General features: G+C 44.8%; 1 protein-coding gene, 1 non-coding gene and 2 pseudogenes across 2 annotated transcripts; all 4 read right to left on the reverse strand.

Annotated features, from left to right (window-relative positions):
* Window positions 1-450: 450 nt before the first annotated feature.
* Window positions 451-3,280, reverse strand: LOC136507544 (uncharacterized). The gene is made up of 3 exons (XM_066502228.1): window positions 2,890-3,280; window positions 2,633-2,844; window positions 451-1,035 (listed from the first exon to the last, which is right to left on the reverse strand). The coding sequence occupies exons 1-3, from the start codon at window positions 3,278-3,280 to the stop codon at window positions 451-453; spliced, it is 1,188 nt and encodes a 395-aa protein (XP_066358325.1).
* LOC136509734 (small nucleolar RNA Z247) lies at window positions 3,058-3,196 on the reverse strand. Its single transcript, XR_010772477.1, has one exon. It is a non-coding gene; the product is annotated as a small nucleolar RNA Z247 (small nucleolar RNA).
* A 3,813-nt stretch (window positions 3,281-7,093) lies between the features above and the next one.
* Window positions 7,094-8,832, reverse strand: LOC136508315 (putative disease resistance protein RGA1; annotated as a pseudogene).
* Window positions 8,833-10,983: 2,151 nt separating this feature from the next.
* On the reverse strand, window positions 10,984-13,171 carry LOC136506604 (subtilisin-like protease; annotated as a pseudogene).
* Between the last annotated feature and the right edge of the window lie 5,838 nt (window positions 13,172-19,009).

Genomic DNA, 19,009 nt, shown 5'->3' on the forward strand with positions numbered 1-19,009 from the left:
CAAACTCATGCCAGCTCACTTCAAGATCTCTGCAGCATACCGTTCTTGTGACATCACTAACCCATCTGGAACTTGCTTCACTTGAATGCCGAGGAAATAATGGAGATTTCCTAGATCCTTTAAGGTGAACTCCTTCTCAAGGTCTTGCAAGAGAGCATTTGTAGCTGCCTATGAAGAGCTTGCAACAATAATATCATCAACATACACTAATACAAACATAGTGTAATTATCCTTGTGATAATAGAAGAGTGAGGTATCTCCTTTGGACGGTATAAAACCGAGCTGCTTAAGTTTGTTGCATAGACGAGCATACCAGGCATGGGGTGCTTGCTTGAGTCCATATAAGGCCTTGTCAAGTTTGTGTACAAGAGATGGATGATCAGGATCTCTATAGCCCGGTGGTTGTCGCATATAAACTTCCTCCTCAAGAACACCATGCAAAAAAGCGTTCTATATGTCAAGCTGCCGCAGAGACCACCCCAATGACATAGCAACTGCTAGAACAAGTCGAATTGTGGCAGCTTTAACAACAGGACTAAAAGTATCCTCATAATCAATTCCATAACGTTGCTTGTAGCCTTTGGACACTAGACGCGCCTTATATCTGTCAATTGTACCATCGGCGTTCCTTTTAATTTTGTAAACCCACTTGCTATCAATGATGTTCTTTCCCTTGGGAAGAGGCACAAGGTGCCAGGTCTTATTCTGGAGCAATGCATTGTACTCATGATTCATGGCTTCAATCCACTTTGGATCCGTCAAGGCCTCATTCAACGTTGTTGGTTCACCAACTTCAGAAGTCAGCAACATGCCCCATTTGACTGTGCCGTCAGTGTATTGCTTGGGCTTGTGTATCCCGTGCTGGCGCAGAGTCACAGGGCGAGATGACGCTTGATCAGAAGAAGACACAGGAGCTGCAGCAGGCACACGAGCCACATCTGATCTAGACGGATCTGATCCGCTGACCACGAGCGAAGGGGAGGACAACTCCTGTCCCCCAGCTCCTTGACTCTGTCCCTCAGCACCAAGATCATGCTACGGATGAGGCATCAGGAATGGAGTCACATGTGGCAGCGATGCTGGCGCAGAAGATCCCGCGGAGCTGGACGAGACCGTGTCAGACGTGACCAGGTCCTGTGCGTGCCCCGATCCCGAAGTCGATTGTGCCGAGGCAGGTGAAGCAGACCCAGGTGGATCCATCTCGGTGACCGAGCCACCAGTGTCTCGCCCAGGGGGACACAAAACATGATGACGATGAAGTGCACCGTTCTCAGCGCCGTTTTTGCCCGATCCACCACCATTTGATTCACCGTTTGTTCCTGTTGCATCAAGAAAACTTGGGCTAGTGCCACGGTTAGGAGAATCATCACACCGATCTAGTAGAATTGCGTCCCCAAAGGTGGTGGTAGGATTAAGGACATCGGGTAGGATGGAGAGCTCAGATTTAAGGTGGGCACCAGCATTCGGATGGAGCCGAGAAAAGGGAAACACTTGTTCATCAAAAACAACGTCCCTGGATATGTACACTCGCCCAACAGAAGGTTCAAGGCATTTGAAGCCTTTGTGTAAAGGACTATAGCCGAGAAACACACATTGTTTGGAACGGAAGGCTAGTTTTTGATTATTGTAGGGTCATAAATTAGGCCAACATGCACACCCAAAGGTGCGAAGAAAAGAATAGTCGGGTGGTTGGCCAAGAAGACGCTCATGTGGTGTTTCATTATTGATGACTCGAGAGGGTAATCTATTTATTAGAAAAACAGCCGTAGCAAAAGCTTCATCCCAAAATTTTAATGGCATAGATGCATGAGCTAGCAGGGATAACCCTACTTCAACAATATGATGATGCTTTCGTTCAGCCGACCTGTTTTGTTGATGGGCATGAGGACATGATACATGATGGGCTATACCGACTCGGTTGAAAAAGGAATTTAGAGATTGGTATTCACCCCCCCAATCCATTTGCATGGATAGGATTTTGCGATCGAATTGGCGTTCAACCAGTTGCTGAAAATTACAAAATACTTGAAACACTTCAGATTTGTGACGAAGGAAGTAAATCCAAGTAAATTTACTGAAGTCATCAATAAAGCTAACATAATAAGTTTGACGACCAACGGATGAGGGAGCAGGGCCCCAAACGTCTGAAAACACAAGTTCTAGAGGATGCACTACTTGATTTGGGATAGGGCAGCTGATGGCTTTTGCCCATTTGACAAGCATCACAAACCAAGTTCTTATTTGAATCTAAAACAAAAGGAATCCTATGGCGACTAAGGACCTGCCGAACAATGGGTGTAGAGGCATGGCCCAAACGGTGATGCCATAGGGTGGAGGTGGACTTGACGACAGCAAGCAAATTTTTATTTGGACTTGATCTGGATGAACTTGACTTCAACGGATAAAGACCACCCTCACATGGTCCTTGGAAGATGACCTTCCTCGTGCCTTGTTTCTTGATAAAGAAGCAATTCGGGTGAAACTCAAGAAAAGCATCATTATCACTCGCAAGACGATGAACAGATAGTAAATTTTTACTAGCTTTAGGAACATGGAGAATTTTTCAAAGATGAATGGTGCTAGATGGGGTACGCAAAGTACTAGAGCCGATGTGATTTATCTCCATACCTACACCGCTTGCAGAGTGGACTTGATCATGGCCACCGTACTTGTCACGCACGGTGAGCTTGTCGAGCTCGCTGGTCATGTGGTCGGTGGCACCAGAATCGACATACCAATTGGTGTCAATCCCATAGGAAGCAGTAGTAGCCAAGGATGCACTCTTCTGTGATGTAGGAGTGAAGTTGGCGTCGAACCGCTTGTAGCATCTGAAGGCGCTGTGGCCTTCCTTTTCACAGACCTGGCAGAACACGCCAGCCTAGAAATTGCCGCCACTACGGCCACCACCACCGCGGCCGCCCTTGCCACGGTGGAAGCCCCCACGGTTGCCACGGCCACCGCGGTTGTTGGAGGTGTGGTTGCCGCTGCCGCCACGGCTGCCCTTGGTCGCAACATTGACGGAGGAGTTGGAACCCCCATCACGCGCCTCCTTGCGTTGCTCATGGCTCATCAGTTGAGCGTAGAGCTCATGGACGGAGATCGGTTCGACCCACGTCGTAACGGCAGCCACGACAGAGTCAAAGTCCTCACCGAGACCAGTGAGAACGTAGGAGATGATATCTTCATCCTCCAGCTTGCGGCCCGCCGAGGCCATCTCGTCGGCGAGACTCTTGATCTTGGTGAAGTACTCTGCCACGGTGGACGTCCCTTTGGACGCCATGGCGAGTGCCATGCATGTGGCGATGACACGGGCACGGCACTATGATGCATGAAGTTCTTGGATCGTGGCCCAGAGGGCAGCCGCCGAGGTCGTAGAAGAAACCTAGGAGAAAATCTCCTTGGAAAGAGATGAAAAAAGGTAACTGAGGACCTAGCTATCGTTGGCGATCCACTCCTCGTACTCCGGATTCAGCACTGGAGCAGCCTTCTTGCCGTCGGCGTCGGTGGGCGGGTCAGGTGCGATGAACGCGTCTAGAGGCACCGCTCTGACCCTGATGTGCTTGGCGAGGCGAGCACCCTTGAGGGTGTTGGAGACCTGGGCATGCCACATGCCAAAGTTCCCCCTGGTGAGCTTCTCAGTCACCGGCGGAAGGAAGCTAAACGCAAGCTTAGCGATGTCAGAAGCTTGCGCCATGGAGATGAATGTGTGGTGGATTGGATCTACCTAGTCTGATACCATGTAAAATGATTAGGGGAACGAGAGTACCCTTTCTTGGGCTCTCGATGCGTGTTATATAGATAGGGAACATCCCCCTATGTGGCATGTACATCTTGATGTTTGTTACAACAAACTCTAGGTCATCCTTATCTCTATCTGCATGTTACAACAAGCTATGCCGCGTGCTCAACAACCTTGAGCCTAGCGCATGTTCAATGAATCTAGACAATACAATCCTATTGTCTAACAGATATTAGGTAACTCATCTAGAAGGAGATGCAAGCTATACTTTGGTGTCCCCTAGTTTATCTTTTCTTAAGGGGGTAGCCAAGTTGAAGATGTTGTAAGTTGAGGTATCCTACGTTCTAGTTTGCGCAGCGGAAGCGTGGTGGTACCCAAAGATGTGAAAGAAGCTTAGAGTCTCAATGAGGTTTGATTAAAGGTTCAAGGAAAGTTTATCCAAGGTCATCAAGATTTTTGTAGAGCTACTAGAGATGCTTTTAAGTTTGTTTGGATCAAGAGACCTCAGCTAAGTGCTGAAGGAATCCAAGAAGAGGTTGAAGTAAAATCTAAGTATTAGCTTTGCCAGATCCGAACAAGAGCTTCATAACTACAATGATGCACCTTGTCAAGGTGTGGGATGCGTCCTGATGCAAGAAAAATGTAGTACCTTGTTCATTAAGTCATGTAAGGAAGCGTGAGTTGAACTACCTAACATGCATCTGGAGTTATCCATTGTGGAGCATGGAAGTACTATTTTTTAGAAGTAAAAGTGATATCTAGGACGAACACAAGAATCTACAGGATATCTTCACTAAGTTGGCCTTGAGCTTGTGTTACCCTCGTTGGAATGAAATTGCTTATGACTTGGAAAAGTGCTATCACCTGGAGAAGCAAAAGTCGCGACCAATGCCCTTAGCAATAGAGAGTTGTGCTAAGAAGATTCGGGTGACACCAATGACTAAGGATTGTATTCCAAGTTTGAGCAACTTGAACGAAATCAGTAATGTTTTGAAGATTGGTAGTAGAATTTTCCTCTGACCAAGAGATTCGTCAGGCTTCATTGGAGAAGGTGGATATTTTAAGGAAGAGAATTGGTACTAAAGGAAAGGTGGCCTAGTAATTGGAGTTACCTAGGAATTTCTCAAGGTACCTATCATAATCTTGGAGTTAGTTAGGCAAATTACTTCGAGTAAGGTCAACAGGTATGCAAAGTAAAGTGGAATCCTGATCAAGACGATGGAACGACACGATGAAGTAAAGAAGAATTCAAAGACGAAGTATCCCTATCTCCTAGTCGATGTCTTCCGAATCTCGGGGACGAGATTCATCTGAAGGGGGTAGAATTGTAACACCCTAAAATTTGCCTCTTTTGGAAATAGAGTTAAAATGATTAAATTTGGAATTTTGTGTTCGTTAATACATAGGAAATAAAAATTTTCATGAAATTAAAATTTAATATAAGGTTTAGAAACGTGGATGTGCATACATGCCGGTGCATTTGATTTAATTGATTGAGTGGTTTTGGTTAAAATTCAAATTGGTTTAAATTGCTTTTGAAAATGAATTTGGAAATGGCTTTGAAATAAAATAAAAGAAAAATAAAAAGAAATTGGAATATAAAAGAGTTTAAAAAGGCTATGTAATTTATTTAAAACTTAACAAAAGTCCTTATCCTATTTTTGAATCGAAAGTATATATTTGAAATAATATTTGAATTAGATTTGATTCATATCTGAAATTGGTTTTGAAATAGAAAAGAAAATTTGAAAGTTGAAAATCCTTTCCCTCTCTCATTTTGGCCCGAGCAGCCGCATAGTCCAGCTCCAAGCCAGCCGGCCTTCCTCTGTTCCCGAGCCCAGCACCCCAGCCCTCTCCCTGTTTCCCTCTTCCTCTCACCGCGTGGCCCGAGGTTGGCGTGCAAGCCCACTGCTTCTCCTCCTCCGTTTTTTCCCCGTGGCCCATTTTCTTCCTTCCGTGCCGGCCCAGCGTCCCGGCCAGCAAGGCCCGCAGCGCGCTCCTCCGCCCTCTCCCGCTGACAGGTCTGGCCCACCGGTCAGTCGCGTCTCCCACCTCCGGAGGAAAAAGCAGGAAATTAGCAACGTTTCCTGTTAAGTCGGCCTGGCCGGTTGGGAAACCAGCCAGGCCGGTTGGTTCCTGTGCCTCACCAGCTAGGCTAGTTGGTTGCCTATTGCCGTGCACTCCTTGCCGGCTAGGCTAGCTGTTGGGCAAGCCCAAAGCCTGCTGCCGTGCTGCTGCTTGGCCGACAAGGCCGCTGGTGCATGCTGTCGCTGGATTGTTAGAGCATGGCTAATAAGCCAGCCCGCTGCCGACTAAATGAAACTGCCAGGTCACTTCTAGCCACGGGGAGTCGTCAGCTCATAGAATAGATCGGCTAAGAGGTAGATTATAATAATAATTCAAGTATTTAATGGCTGCATGTACGGGCCCTCAGCTGCATGCACGGTCCTGTGAAAAACGTCGGCTCTGCGCCCGCTGATGGCTGGAAGCAAGCGATTACTTCCTCGATTCGTGCGTGCAGCCCGGCGTTTCACTGACCGCCCGCTCCATTCTCTCTCTTCTATTCTCACTCCTCCACCTCAGATTCTCTTGACGTGGAACTCCATTTAGCCTGCTGACTGTACCTTATTATACTTGCTCTTAGGTGCCCAGGCCGCTGGTCTCCCTACACCGTTGACATCTAGGTGCTACTGCTGCTGCTGCTGCACGCCACCAGCTACTGCTGCTGCACGCCACCAGCTGGATCGGCCAGCCGGCCAGGCCGCTCTCCCTGTCTGTAAACTCCGGCTAGGCCGGAGTGTCTGCGTCCCCAGCTAGATGGCCTGTTTTGAGCCCGTGAAAACCGGTCTGCCCGGTTTGACTGTTACAGTCCGACTCAAACTCTTTTTTATCGGTATTTGGACGAGATTTTTAATAGGAAGCTTAGAGATTAGGACCTGAAGATGTTTTCTATTATGATAAGGCCACCCTCTCTATATATATGAGAGGATCATGGCCGATTGAAGGATCCAACTCTTAATTGTCAAAAAAACACATCTACAAATCCTTTTACCCTCTCCTCTCTCTACCTTGCTGTTTATCACGTCTCCCGGCGAGATTTGATGGCGTTCTAGGCGGCCTTGCTGGTACTAGACACCCTCCACGTGCTCCTCCCCGAAGGGTCATCTCGGGAGGTGTTCGGAAGTTTTCTACGCAAGGAACGAGCCCAAAATCGGCCTAACCGGTCTCTAGATCGGCTCCGTCGGTTCGCTCACGTTCTTGTTGGTTGTGGGTTGATTTGCAACCCCCTGGGCGTGCTAGCCCTGCTGGTATGTGATTCGGATCACATCCGACGTCTACAACTGGATACAGAAATGAAGCCACACCGGTTCGAAAAATAAAAGTCCACTAAATTGACAAATCTCAAGCATGAGATAATACAAGCTTTGAACAACGATTTTCTAATCCTAGGGTGCAAGTGCAAGAGCAACTAGCAATATAGTACTGATTAAAGAACGGCAGAACCGACGTGCACAACAACACTTTGGGAAACCGGACGTCATCTGCCCAGCAGGCCAACATGCTGTCATGAGGAACAGCACCGTGGAGATCCTTGAACATAGCCAACTGCTGTGTCGTCTGAGACGGTAAGGAGGGGTCCTTCGAGAGCGTCACCTTGCACATGTCCACATGGCCGGGCAGCAAGTTTTCAGCCAAGTCCGAGATGTAACTGATGCCGTCACCAAGGGGAGACATCCCTCCGATGCTGTTCTTCAGGACCTTGCACCAGACCCTGGGATCCGGGCGATCCCTGAGGACCCCTCCAATGATCTTGGCGCCAAAGAATGACCCGTTCAGCTTCCTCGCTACCGCTTTCCCCGCGGAGATCAGCCTCGGGTCATCCTCGACGTCCCTTCCAGCGAACGCGTGGGCCTTGAAGAAGAACCAGTACTCCGGGCAGGGCAGCGCCCTTAGCATGATTGGCTCCACCGTCCCGATGATGTTTGCGACATGCCGATTGTTTGTCGTGATGATCATCTTGATTATCCCCACCTTGCGACATCTTGATCCTTGCAAAAACTCCTCCAGCATCTGCTTCTTGTGCATGTCCACGTCCTCAAATATCACCAGGCACCTCTTGTGCTTGTCACGAAAAGTATTACCATTGACCAACTCTAGTGGGTCATCTGAAAAAGTTCCTTCGTTCTTTTTAACATCATAAGTACATGAAAAACTGTACAGTTTGATCACCGGGAAGTGGCTACGCACTCTTGCGTCATCGCACGCGTACTGCACAAGGGTTGTCTTCCCAACTCCACTGCCACCAACAATAGGTAGCACACTCAATTCTGCAGTTGCCTGATCATCATCCTCGTGCAGCAGAAAGTTGATGATCCTCTGTTTCTCGACATGTCGACCAAACATCTGCCCGTCCCGGAAGATGCTAGTGGGTAGAGGGCGTCGGATGGGCTTGCAGTCATGCAAGAGCAGGATGAACTCCCTGAGATCATGAGACATGCCCTGCAGTCTCTGGAGCACCCTCTCAATCCCATCAACACTGATATCTATATCATCGTGGTGCAGCCTCATGGTGCGGCCAGCCGCAACCCTCACACGCTTTGCTGGATTAAACAAGGACAAGGTTGAAACTTTGGGAATTACCTTATCATCATCATCGTCTCTGTCAACTTCCTGCTGGCAACCGCCGCACCCGACGGAATCGAGCAAATAGCTGCCCAGGTACTCGCCGTCGATGAGCTCCGAGAGCCACTGGAGGGTGCCGTGGTTGGAGATCTGTCGCCCTTTTGCTTCCTCTACCACGCTGTGGATTCTGATGAGCAGATGCCTCAGTCTTTGCAGCTTGTCTTCAGTGCTCTCCTGGTTACTGAAACGCCCAATGAGATGAGAAATCGCTCTACTGACCACATCACCGATGATGGCCGAGATGATGGCATCTGCCATTGTTGTAGATTTCTATAGCAGGAGAAGCGATCTAGTACAAGTCTTCCAGCAGGAAAAACATGTAAATGTGATGTGTGGCCGAGCTCGTTGAACCCAGTCCTCTTGTTATTGTTGGTGGAACTCTGAAGTCAACATTGCGATCAACCATCCACAAAAAATAAAACCCATATAGTGACCAATCTTTATTTTTTGCCATTGGAAGGAAAATGACACTTTTTTTTATAAGGAAGGAAAGTGACCTGGAAGACCCGAGGTTGGACGGAATGAGTGGTTGTCGTTCGGGATACGTAGAGCTAATTGATACCACTCACACTAGTGCTTAGGCTGTGTTTGGTTGAAAGTACTTCTGCAGAAAAAAAAAAAAGAAACAGAAGACGAGCCAAACGGATGGAACTAGAAATTATTTTTGTACAAGCCGCTGCTTTGGTGTAGTATATTTTCATAGTATTTTAAATCTTTTTCTGGCTTTTGACTTTCTGATTTTCCAAATGGGTGAAAACAAGGAGATGTTTTACGGCTGCTTCGCGGGAGATATAGAGAAGGTTAGGTTCTATAGTTGTTACATGCAAATAGTTTATAGTTTTTTTCACAAAACATAGCTTACGGTAGCTTTTTCATAGGTCACAGTTCAATCCTTGCATCGTTAATGAATCCGCATTACCGCACAGGCTAGAGTCTTAGAAGATAAAAGTATTACACGTTAATGCTTTACTACTAGTAAAAGAATTACGTACCAATATTAATTTGCACTTTTTTTTCTCTCTTTGTTCACTATATCTAATACAGTTGCTAGGCTTATTGGTACTGTGTATAATCCTAATGCAGTGTTATCATTTATTAATCTAGATGTTTTTTCTCCACTCTTCCTACATCTCAGTTGACTGAGATATGCTGATTGTTCAGGCGACGACGCCCACGACCCTTGCCCATATGCACGTGCACGCATCTCCCTCTCTCCCCACGCGGCAGCGGCGGCGAGGTAGGCACTCCTCCTCCTGAATCTACGAGTTAGGGTTTCGGCGAGTTTCACCTCTCTCTCTCTCTCTCTCCAAGCTCTTGCAACCTTAGAAAAAGGAGGGGCCCTTAGGAGGTAGGCATGCCAGGTGGTGAGGATGATGGCCGGGCTCACTGGCATGGCGGCGTACATCAACTAGGTGCGGCAGGTTTGGCCGCCCAAGGTCCTTGGTGGGCACCTGCTAGTGTTGGTGCCTCATCATGTTTTGGCCTGCGGGTGATTATCTTTGAGGACTCTGATGTGCAAGCATGTAGTCCTGATTAATATTCATGTGCGGTCCTTTATGTATGAAGGCATAATTCTTAGTTATTAATCTATTCTCTATATATTTAGAAGGCCACAAAGATGTATATCACATTAGATTATATACACCTAGGATCATTAAATACCTGTAATCTCTATTGTAGACAGTCAAATAGCTAAGCCATAATATGAGCTGACTATATAACTGGCTTGGACTTACAGCTAGCAGCCGCCTAAATTATTAGCCTTGCTCGCTACCAACAAGAAGGTTGGTGGTCAAAGGAGCAATGAATGCTGCAGTTTTTCGTTGCTTTGACGAGGACCATCGTCCACACATCCTCACTCTTCATTTCACTCCTTAAATGCGGTAGATGCCAGTTGGCCCATTAAAGATCCCTCCATCCTAAATAAGGGGGTGTTAGGTTCGAGCTACTAAACTTTACTAGCTACTAAATGGTTTAGTCACTTTTAGTAACTACAGAGTTATTAGAGAGGACTAAAGCCTTTTTAGTAGCTTTTAGTCATAACGTTTTGTTAAAAAGTTACTACAGTAACTAAAAGCTACTAAATTTAGTAGCTACTAGGCGAACCAAACAGGCCCTAAGTGACGTTTTTGACTTATAGACTTCTTGTTTGACCGTTCGTCTTATTCAAATTTTTTATAAATATTATTTATTTTGTTATGATTTATTCTATCATTAGAGATACTTTAATAATGATTTATTTATTTTATTATTTGCACAAAAAATTGAATAAGACGAACGGCCAAACAAGATGTTTAAAAGTAAAAAAAAGTCACTTATTTTAGAACGGAGGGAGTAGTGGTTCTCCAGAATATTTTAGCATCAATTTTGTGTTCACTGAGATATCAATTTTATTTGAACAATTATTAGTATTCAGTGTGTTGTTCCAAGCAACCTGATGCACAGTATTATGTGGTTGAAGCGGAGCACATAGGAATAATACAGACAGGATGGACTAATAAGTTTTTATTATAACAAGTAGGAGACTCTCATCACTTAAGTCCTATCTTGATGATCTTACATTAGAATATTACAATGGGGCTCCTCACCACATGCTTGCTAGAGACCCACTTGAAACTTCCCTGAGCATGCTGAGTTTTGCTAGCATTCCAGCTTAAGCTTACAGTAAATGTTTGGTTCTCCTTGAGCTTGGTGAACTCTAGCTTTGTGGGTGACACTGTGGCCTCAACTTCCTTTGGCATGTCAATCTCAATGGTATAAGATGACATTGCATCTCCAACATTTGTGACTGTCCGATTCACGACAAGTTTTCCTGCACTCGCCCTTATTGCAATCGAAGGGTAGTTCAGCTCTGCTTCAGCTATTTTTCTTCCTTTGTTGCAAGCATCCTTCTGATGCGTGATTGTCTCCACCTGAGAATCTGTGTAGCCTAGGCCACAGAGATACATGATGTACTGCTCCACGTCGGTGTCGTACACTAAGCCTGGGTTGATAGCTTGGGAAGGATTAACATGTCCGGCCCCGATACTGAAATGACTCGCTGGATTGAGTTGCTCATCTAGGATTGGCTGGTTGTTACCATACACGACATAGGCTGTCGTCATGATTGCTGATTTGATCACCGCAGGTGACCAATCTGGATGTGCACTCTTGATAATAGCTGCAATGCCACTAAGGTGAGGTGCAGACATTGATGTTCCAGATATGGAGTTGAAAGTTGTATCATGTTCACGGCCGCCGGCAGTATTTGGTCCGACTTTGAACGGCCATGCTGCAATGACGTTCACACCGGGTCCAATGACGTCTGGCTTCAGAATGCCAGGGCTTGCAGTACTAGGCCCCCTAGACGAGAAGTAAGCAAAGAGCTGGAGTGGTTCCCAGTGACGTGCCATTGAAAATGATGGAGGCAGTCGGCTTGCTGGATGTCTTGATGTACTCTCTGACGGCAGCAGCATCTTGAGAGTTCAGAAATGATGCTGGTAGGACATGGGCTGCAGCAATAGTTGTGTGGCCACCATCCTCAGCTCCGAGTAATATCACGCCAGCACCACCACCATCCTTGATAGATTGTCCAATTTCGACCTGAGAGCCTTCAAGCTCGCAAGCAACAACATTCCCCGTGATGTTTCCAGCAGATTGAAACATCAGGGGCAAAGGGCCAAGGCTAGATGGTTGGTAGGCCGACTCACCAACAAAGGAGCGGCCATCGCCAAGCTTCACAATGGCTTCCATTTGCCGGTCCATTGTGCTTGCACCCACTGTCAAGACCCATGGTTCTTCATTGCTTAGTGTGCCAGTAAGCGGACCGGAATTTCCGGCAGAACAACTCACAAATATTCCCTTCTTCATAGCAGAAAAGGTTCCGATGGCAATAACATCTTCATGGAAGGGCTGTGGATGACCGCCGAGTGACATGGACAAGATATCAACACCATCGGTGATAGCGGCTTCCAGTCCGGCAGGTATGTCTGAGCCATAGCAGCCCTGCTCGTTGCACACCTTGTACATGGCTAGGTGCGCACGTGGGGCCATGCCAGCTGCAGTACCATTGCCACTACCAAGCACACTTGCGCCTTGCACGAACTTGCCAGCGGCCGTGCTAGCAGTGTGTGTTCCATGGCCAACATCATCCAATGGAACCTCGGTATTATTTGGGCCACCAATCAATGACCTTGCGCCAATAAGCTTCTTGTTGCAATGACCACTATCAAAGTGGCAGGATCCACGCCATTTAGAAGGCGGCGTGGACATGCCCTCATCGCCAAAACAGCTGTGTGCCGAATCTATCCCCGTGTCTAGGAGACCAATGATGCTTCCCTCGCCCATGCCTAAGCTATCCCAAGCCCCTCCATTTGGTCGTAGGCTTAGGAAATCAGGTGTGTGGGTTGTCAAGAGCGGAAGAAGGGTGTCTTTGTACACCATAAGGACCCCATCTTTGCTCTTGACATACTCTGCCTCATCATCTGTGAGGTCTATAGCAAACCCGAGAATGGCTTCTTTATAGGTATGGATGAATGGTGATACTGATCGAGGCGATCTTTCCATATGTGGGGGGAGGAATGATCTATACCAGCTTTCAAAGTTACTGGGGCTCATAGCCATGGAAATATTTGGAGGAGGGCTCACACGTACAATATACGTGCACAGGCCAGATCTTTCACAATTTCCTTGGGTGATGGCTTGAGGGGTGTGTGGAAGCAGGCCTATGAGAACAAGGGAGGTTAATAGGAGTGTAGCATGCAACTCCATGGCTGAAACTCGGAAGATGAAAAGGCTATGAACTGTGTCAAAATAAGCTGGGAGCTGGCCTATTTATAGCCGACTAGGTAACTCAGTAGGTGACATCATCAATGGATCGCACCTCAAAAAAAAAAAAAAAAAAAAAAAAAATATATATATATATATATATATATATATATATATATATATATATATATATATATATATATATATATATATATTGCGATTACCAGCTCAAAATATGTTAAAGAAATAACTCTTTTATTCATCGATCCAAATGCCTCTGAGTTCTATACATTTAATTCTTGGATGGAACCATATCTTCATAATTGTGATGAAAGGTATTTTGCATGATTTTATTTTGTATAAAAAGCCATCATGAATAATGAGGATTATACTTCTATTAACAGCTTTGAAATTTCTACGAAAAATTGAAATTGATTTAGCTAGATTTGATTCTCTAGATGGCAATAGAATCCTATGTTTATATTTATGATATTTTTGCATGAATACTTGGGAAATAATATTTTTCTACTAGACACAAATGCACATGATATCTAGGCAAATAATTAGTTACAAGGAACAATATGTTTACAATGAGATATTCAAAGAGATTTAGCATAATTTGGGTATTTAGATAAAACTAATATGAATATTGATGATTATTGGTCGGGGTTAGCTGTCTTCTACTCAAAGCTTTAAATTACTATGACAAATTATAGTTGTAGTAAGGTTGGGTTTCGTTCCTTGAAATGTAGTGGAAGTTTCGAGAATTCTTATATTACCTGAGACAAATGTAGTTGAGGGTTACTCAATGGATGGCAATAGAATCCTATGTTTATATTTGTTATGTGCATGAATATTTGGGAAATAATGATTTTCTACTAGACACAAATGCACATGATGTCTAGGCAAATAATTAATCACAGAGAACAATATGTTTATAATGAGATATTAAAAGAGATTTTTTTGTGACAAAGATATTGAAAGAGATTTAGCATGATTTGAGTATTTAGATCATGCCAATATGAATATGTTTTTTGAGGAAACTACGCCAATATGAATATTGATGACTATAGGTGGGGGTTTGTAGTTTTCTAGTCAAAGCTTTAAATTACTATGACAAATCATAGCTGCAGTAAGGTTGGGTTTGGTTCCTTCACATGTAGTGAAAGTTTTGAGAATTCTTTTAATACATGAGACAAATGTAGTTGAGGGTTAATGGATGGCAATAGAATCCTATGTTCATATTTATGATATTTTGCATGAATATTTGGGAAATAATATTTTTCTACTAGACTGTAACACCCTAAAATTTGTCTCTTTTGGAAATAAAGCTAAAATGATTAAATTTGGAATTTTGTGTTCGTTAAAACATAGGAAATAAAAAATTTCATGAAATTAAAATTTAATATAAGGTTTAGAAACGTGGATGTGCATACATGCCGGTGCATTTGATTTAATTGATTGAGTGGTTTTGGTTAAAATTCAAATTGGTTTAAATTGCTTTTGAAAATGAATTTGGAAATGGCTTTGAAATAAAAGAAAAGAAAAATAAAAAGAAATTGGACTATAAAAGAGTTTAAAAAGGCTGTGTAATTTATTTAAAACTTAACAAAAGTCCTTATCCTATTTTTGAATCGAAAGTATATATTTGAAATAATATTTCAATTAGATTTGATTCATATCTGAAATTGGTTTTGAAATAGAAAAGAAAATTTGAAGGTTGAAAATCCTTTCCCTCTCTCATTTTGGCCTGAGCAGCTGCATAGTCCAGCTCCAAGCCAGCCGGCCTTCCTCTGTTCCCGAGCCCAGCACCCCAGCCCTCTCCCTGTTTCCCTCTTCCTCTCACCGTGTGGGCCGAGGTTGGCGTGCAAGCCCACTGCTCTTCCTTCCGTGCCGGCCCAGCGTCCCAGCCAGCAAGGCCCACAGCGCGCGCTCCTCCGCCCTCTCCCGCTGACAGGTCTGGCCCACCGGTCAGTCGCATCTCCCACCTCCAGCTCGCACCGAAGCCGGACTCCGCGCCGTAGTCCGTGTCCGCCCCGTCTCCCACCGTTTTCCGTGCGCCCCAAGCCGCGCCAGCCCTTAAATATCGGATGCCTATGCCCGCCGCTACCTACCCCACGCCCTATCTCGCTCTGCCCTCGCCCCGAGCCAGCCTTGCGCCGTCGACAGATCTCGCCGAGGAGCCAGTCACCCGCCGCCGTAGTCCTTCGTCGTCGTTGCTTTCCCGACGCTCTTGTACTCCTGCCGAGTTTCGTGTCGAGGGTACGAAGCTTCCTACACTTTCCCCTTTATCTCTGCTGCACGCTGTTGTTCACCAGACGTTGTCGAACGCCTGCAGGTGGTCACTGTCTGCCCCGTCCGGCCTCGTGCCTTTACCAAGCCATACCGATCGACGATAACCTTCTAGGTGTGTTCTCCATCTCCTTCTCCTTCTCCCCATGTTCCCAGTTCGTTCTCTCGTGGCCCGTAGGCTCATCCCCAAGAACACCACCGTGTCGGCCATGGCGCCGTCGCGGACACCTCGCCGGAGGCCCTGTTCCGGCCACTTCCTCTTCCTGTTTCGATCGTGGCCGTCCAGATATAGATCAAGGGCTAGAAATAGAACTTACCCTTTTGCGTGGCTGTTTTACTAAAAAGTCCCCGCCCTTTTCAATAATTGAACCGACAGTCCCCAAAACGTTTTCCCTGAGTCCGTTTTCTTCTTTGGAAAGCGTATTTTATTTTGGTTAAGTCTAAAATACGTTTTCAACTATTTACAGTTTTTCCACTCAACTTGTTTTAGCCATAACTTCTCTGTTTTAACTCTGATTTGATCCGTTCAACTTGCGTTAGGTTCGTAATTTTATAATCTACATGTTCATACTACTGTTAAGTAGGTTTTAAACTTTTAAAATTCATGATTAGATTTAATCTATTATTTTATTAAAGGAAATCTTGTTTATTTCATATCTTCCGTGCTTTAGCTCCGTTTTGACCCATTCAAGTTGCGTTAGATTCATAGCGATGAGATCTAAGCATTAGTAACAGTCTTTATCATGTCACTAATACTAGAATTTCATGGTTTAAATCATATCTTAAATAACAATTATGCAATTGGGTTTTGTAAATAAAATATGATTTGTTTTACTTTAGTTTTATAATTCAAATCTAAGTTTGACTTAATTTATATTATCTATAAAATATCTTATATATGTTTTTATATAATTAAAACATATGAAGCTAATAGTTTTATATTTTCTCCTATGAGCAAATCTTTCGGTAGATGTATCTTTTTCACCGTAGCTCCGATTAGTGTGCTTTTCGCGTCTTTGTGTTCGTAGCCAGACGTAGATTCGTTTCACAAACTTTTCATTTTGATTTTATGTTTGGTGTATTGTTCTGATTTAGTTCTATTGTTTGCTTCATATATGATTGCATGGATGCTTGTGTGGTGCTTTATGATCTTGTCCAGTCGGTGAGGTTTACGTGGTGATTAAGAAGGTGTTCTCTGAAGATTAGAAGCTGAGAATTGGAAGCAGAAGATTGAAAGTTGAATACTAAAGGCTTTTGAGCGTATTGGTTTGGGGGAAAAGCAAGTTAAGGCGAGTATAGCATGGGATCTTCCTTGTTACCTATTCACCTTTAATCATTTAATTCATATTGCTTGTGTCTTCCTTGACTACCACTAAGGATATCATAGTCTTTTGTACTTGTGCCTTGATTCCTATGGGAAATTGCATTGGGTATGAAGGGACCGTGACGCCTAAGAGGGGGGGGGTGAATTAGGTAACTTAAAATTCTAACTCTAAACTATGGCCTCTTTTTCTAACCTTAGCAAAACTTATGCAAAAGATAAACTATCTAAATGTGCAATTACGGTTTTGCTAATGTGTTGCTATCTCTACCGCAAACGTAGTAAAGTAATCAATGTAAATACAGAAGCTAAAGAGCAAGGTAGAGATATGCAAACTCCCATCGACGACTCTAGTATTTTTACCGAGGTATCGAGAAGCGCGCAAGCTTCCCCCTCGTCCTCGTTGGAGCCCCTCGCAAGGAATCCCTCACAAGGGCTAAGCTCCCGGTCGGGTAACTCCGTGGATAGCCTCGGACCTTCCCCACGCGCAAGTGGGTCTCCGACGTGCCTTCCGGCAAGCCTCTCCCGGATGCTCCCCGCCGTCTTCACTATCAAGCTTTCGGTCAAAACGCCGCGGGCCTTGTTTCCTCTAGTACACGGTGGCGGCCACACCACAAATGCGGTTGGTGTGATCTCGCAAGACTTCAAGCCCCTCCGATGTACAACAATGGTGCTCGCAAGCACCGAGTGGTAAGAGGTATGCAAAACTCACTAAACACTAGGCCAAAACCTAGAGCAAGCGCATAAGCGGTGGTCTAATCAACCTAAGCACTTCGCAAAGCACCTACGCTAATCACCTGATGAATCACTAAGCACTATGCAAGTGGAGATCACTAAAATGGTGTATTAACACCCTTGGCATATTTTCTCAGCTCCACACTTCTCAAATGGCCAGTTGGGGGTTGTATTTATAAGCCCCACTGAGAAAGTAGCTGTTGGGGTCGAATTCCCGCGAAACTGCTACTGACCGGACGCTAAATCATCCTGACCGGATGCGTCCGGTCGTCCTAACTGTTGAGCCAGCAATATACTGATTGGACGTTGGCCAGCGTTCGGTCGCCTGCCACCGGACACGTCTGGTAGCAAATTTGCCGCTCTGGAACCTTACTGTACTCTATCGAACGCTGTTGTCCTACATCCGGTCGGTTGCCGCTAGTGTCCAGTCCAGTGTCCGGTCACTTGTCTACTGAGTCCTCTGCCCAACGTCCGATCGCTTGTCCAGCGTCCGGTCACCTCTGTGAGCTCGTTTCTTCGTGATCTTGCGTACGGCTTGGTTCCAATCTTCGTGCTTGGACTTTGCTTGATATCTTGGGTCTTCTCTTATGCTTCTAAGGTCTTTCTTAAGGTGTTGATCATCGGATCACCACGTCGCCTTCGTCCAAGTCACGTCTTGTACCCTATTGAACTACAAAATAAACACTTGCAAATTCATTAGTCCAATTTGGTTGTGTTGGTCATCAAACACCAAAATCCAAAGGAAATGGGCCAAGGGTTCAGTTTCCTTACAATCTCCCCCTTTTTGGTGATTGATGACAACACGACCAAAGCAAGCAAATGATAAGAATTTGGAGATTGAAAACTACCTACTTGCTAGGATGCTATGCAAAGGGCAAGGTTATATGATACTAATTGACAGATACCAATTAAAACTTTACTTAAAAGCTTGTCTTGCCCTTGCAAATGTCCCCATGTGATATTATGGATTAAAGCCTAGCTTTCTAAAAAAATCTCCCATTACTTAGACTAATCCATAATTCACTTTCATCCCTTTCTTGGACCATTACTACTTGTAACTAAATTCTTGTCTTTGGTCCTTCAAATTCTCCCCCTTTGGCATCAAACACCCAAAAAGGAATACATTAGTAGCACAAGGGAGGGTCAAACTTTGTGAACCAAATGAAGGATTTGATTAGCATGGAATAGGTCACAAAACTTGACTATCACATTATATAGACTAAGCTCCCCCTAAATTTATGCATACATATGATAACAAGCAAAGCATATGCATAATTAGCAATTGTTGCACAAGAGAGGTTAATCTATATAATGCATGGAGAAAGCAAATAAATATCAAAGTGAGATCATCATGGTGAAATCGGTTTAGAAATACCACATGTGAAAATCAATTTGATTTCTACCAAATGAAGTATAATGCTTTCCTCTAGGGACACCATTTTCCTTGCAATGAGACTACTACACACAAGATAAGCTTGAAAAGGTGTTAGTCT

The sequence above is a fragment of the Miscanthus floridulus genome, chromosome 15 (genome assembly GCF_019320115.1).
Source record: "Miscanthus floridulus cultivar M001 chromosome 15, ASM1932011v1, whole genome shotgun sequence".
In the NCBI taxonomy this organism is placed as follows: domain Eukaryota; kingdom Viridiplantae; phylum Streptophyta; class Magnoliopsida; order Poales; family Poaceae; genus Miscanthus; species Miscanthus floridulus.

Bases quoted from the DNA above. Each gene is read 5' to 3' on its own strand.
- LOC136507544 (XM_066502228.1), bottom strand. From the start codon at position 3,280: ATGGCGTCCAAAGGGACGTCCACCGTGGCAGAGTACTTCACCAAGATC. The intron at 2,845-2,889 runs GCAATTTCTAGG...GTGAAAAGGAAG, and splicing joins TGGTGGTGGCCGTAGTGGCG to GCCACAGCGCCTTCAGATGC. The intron at 1,036-2,632 runs GTAGGTATGGAG...CCTCATCCGTAG, and splicing joins AAGTCCACTCTGCAAGCGGT to CATGATCTTGGTGCTGAGGG.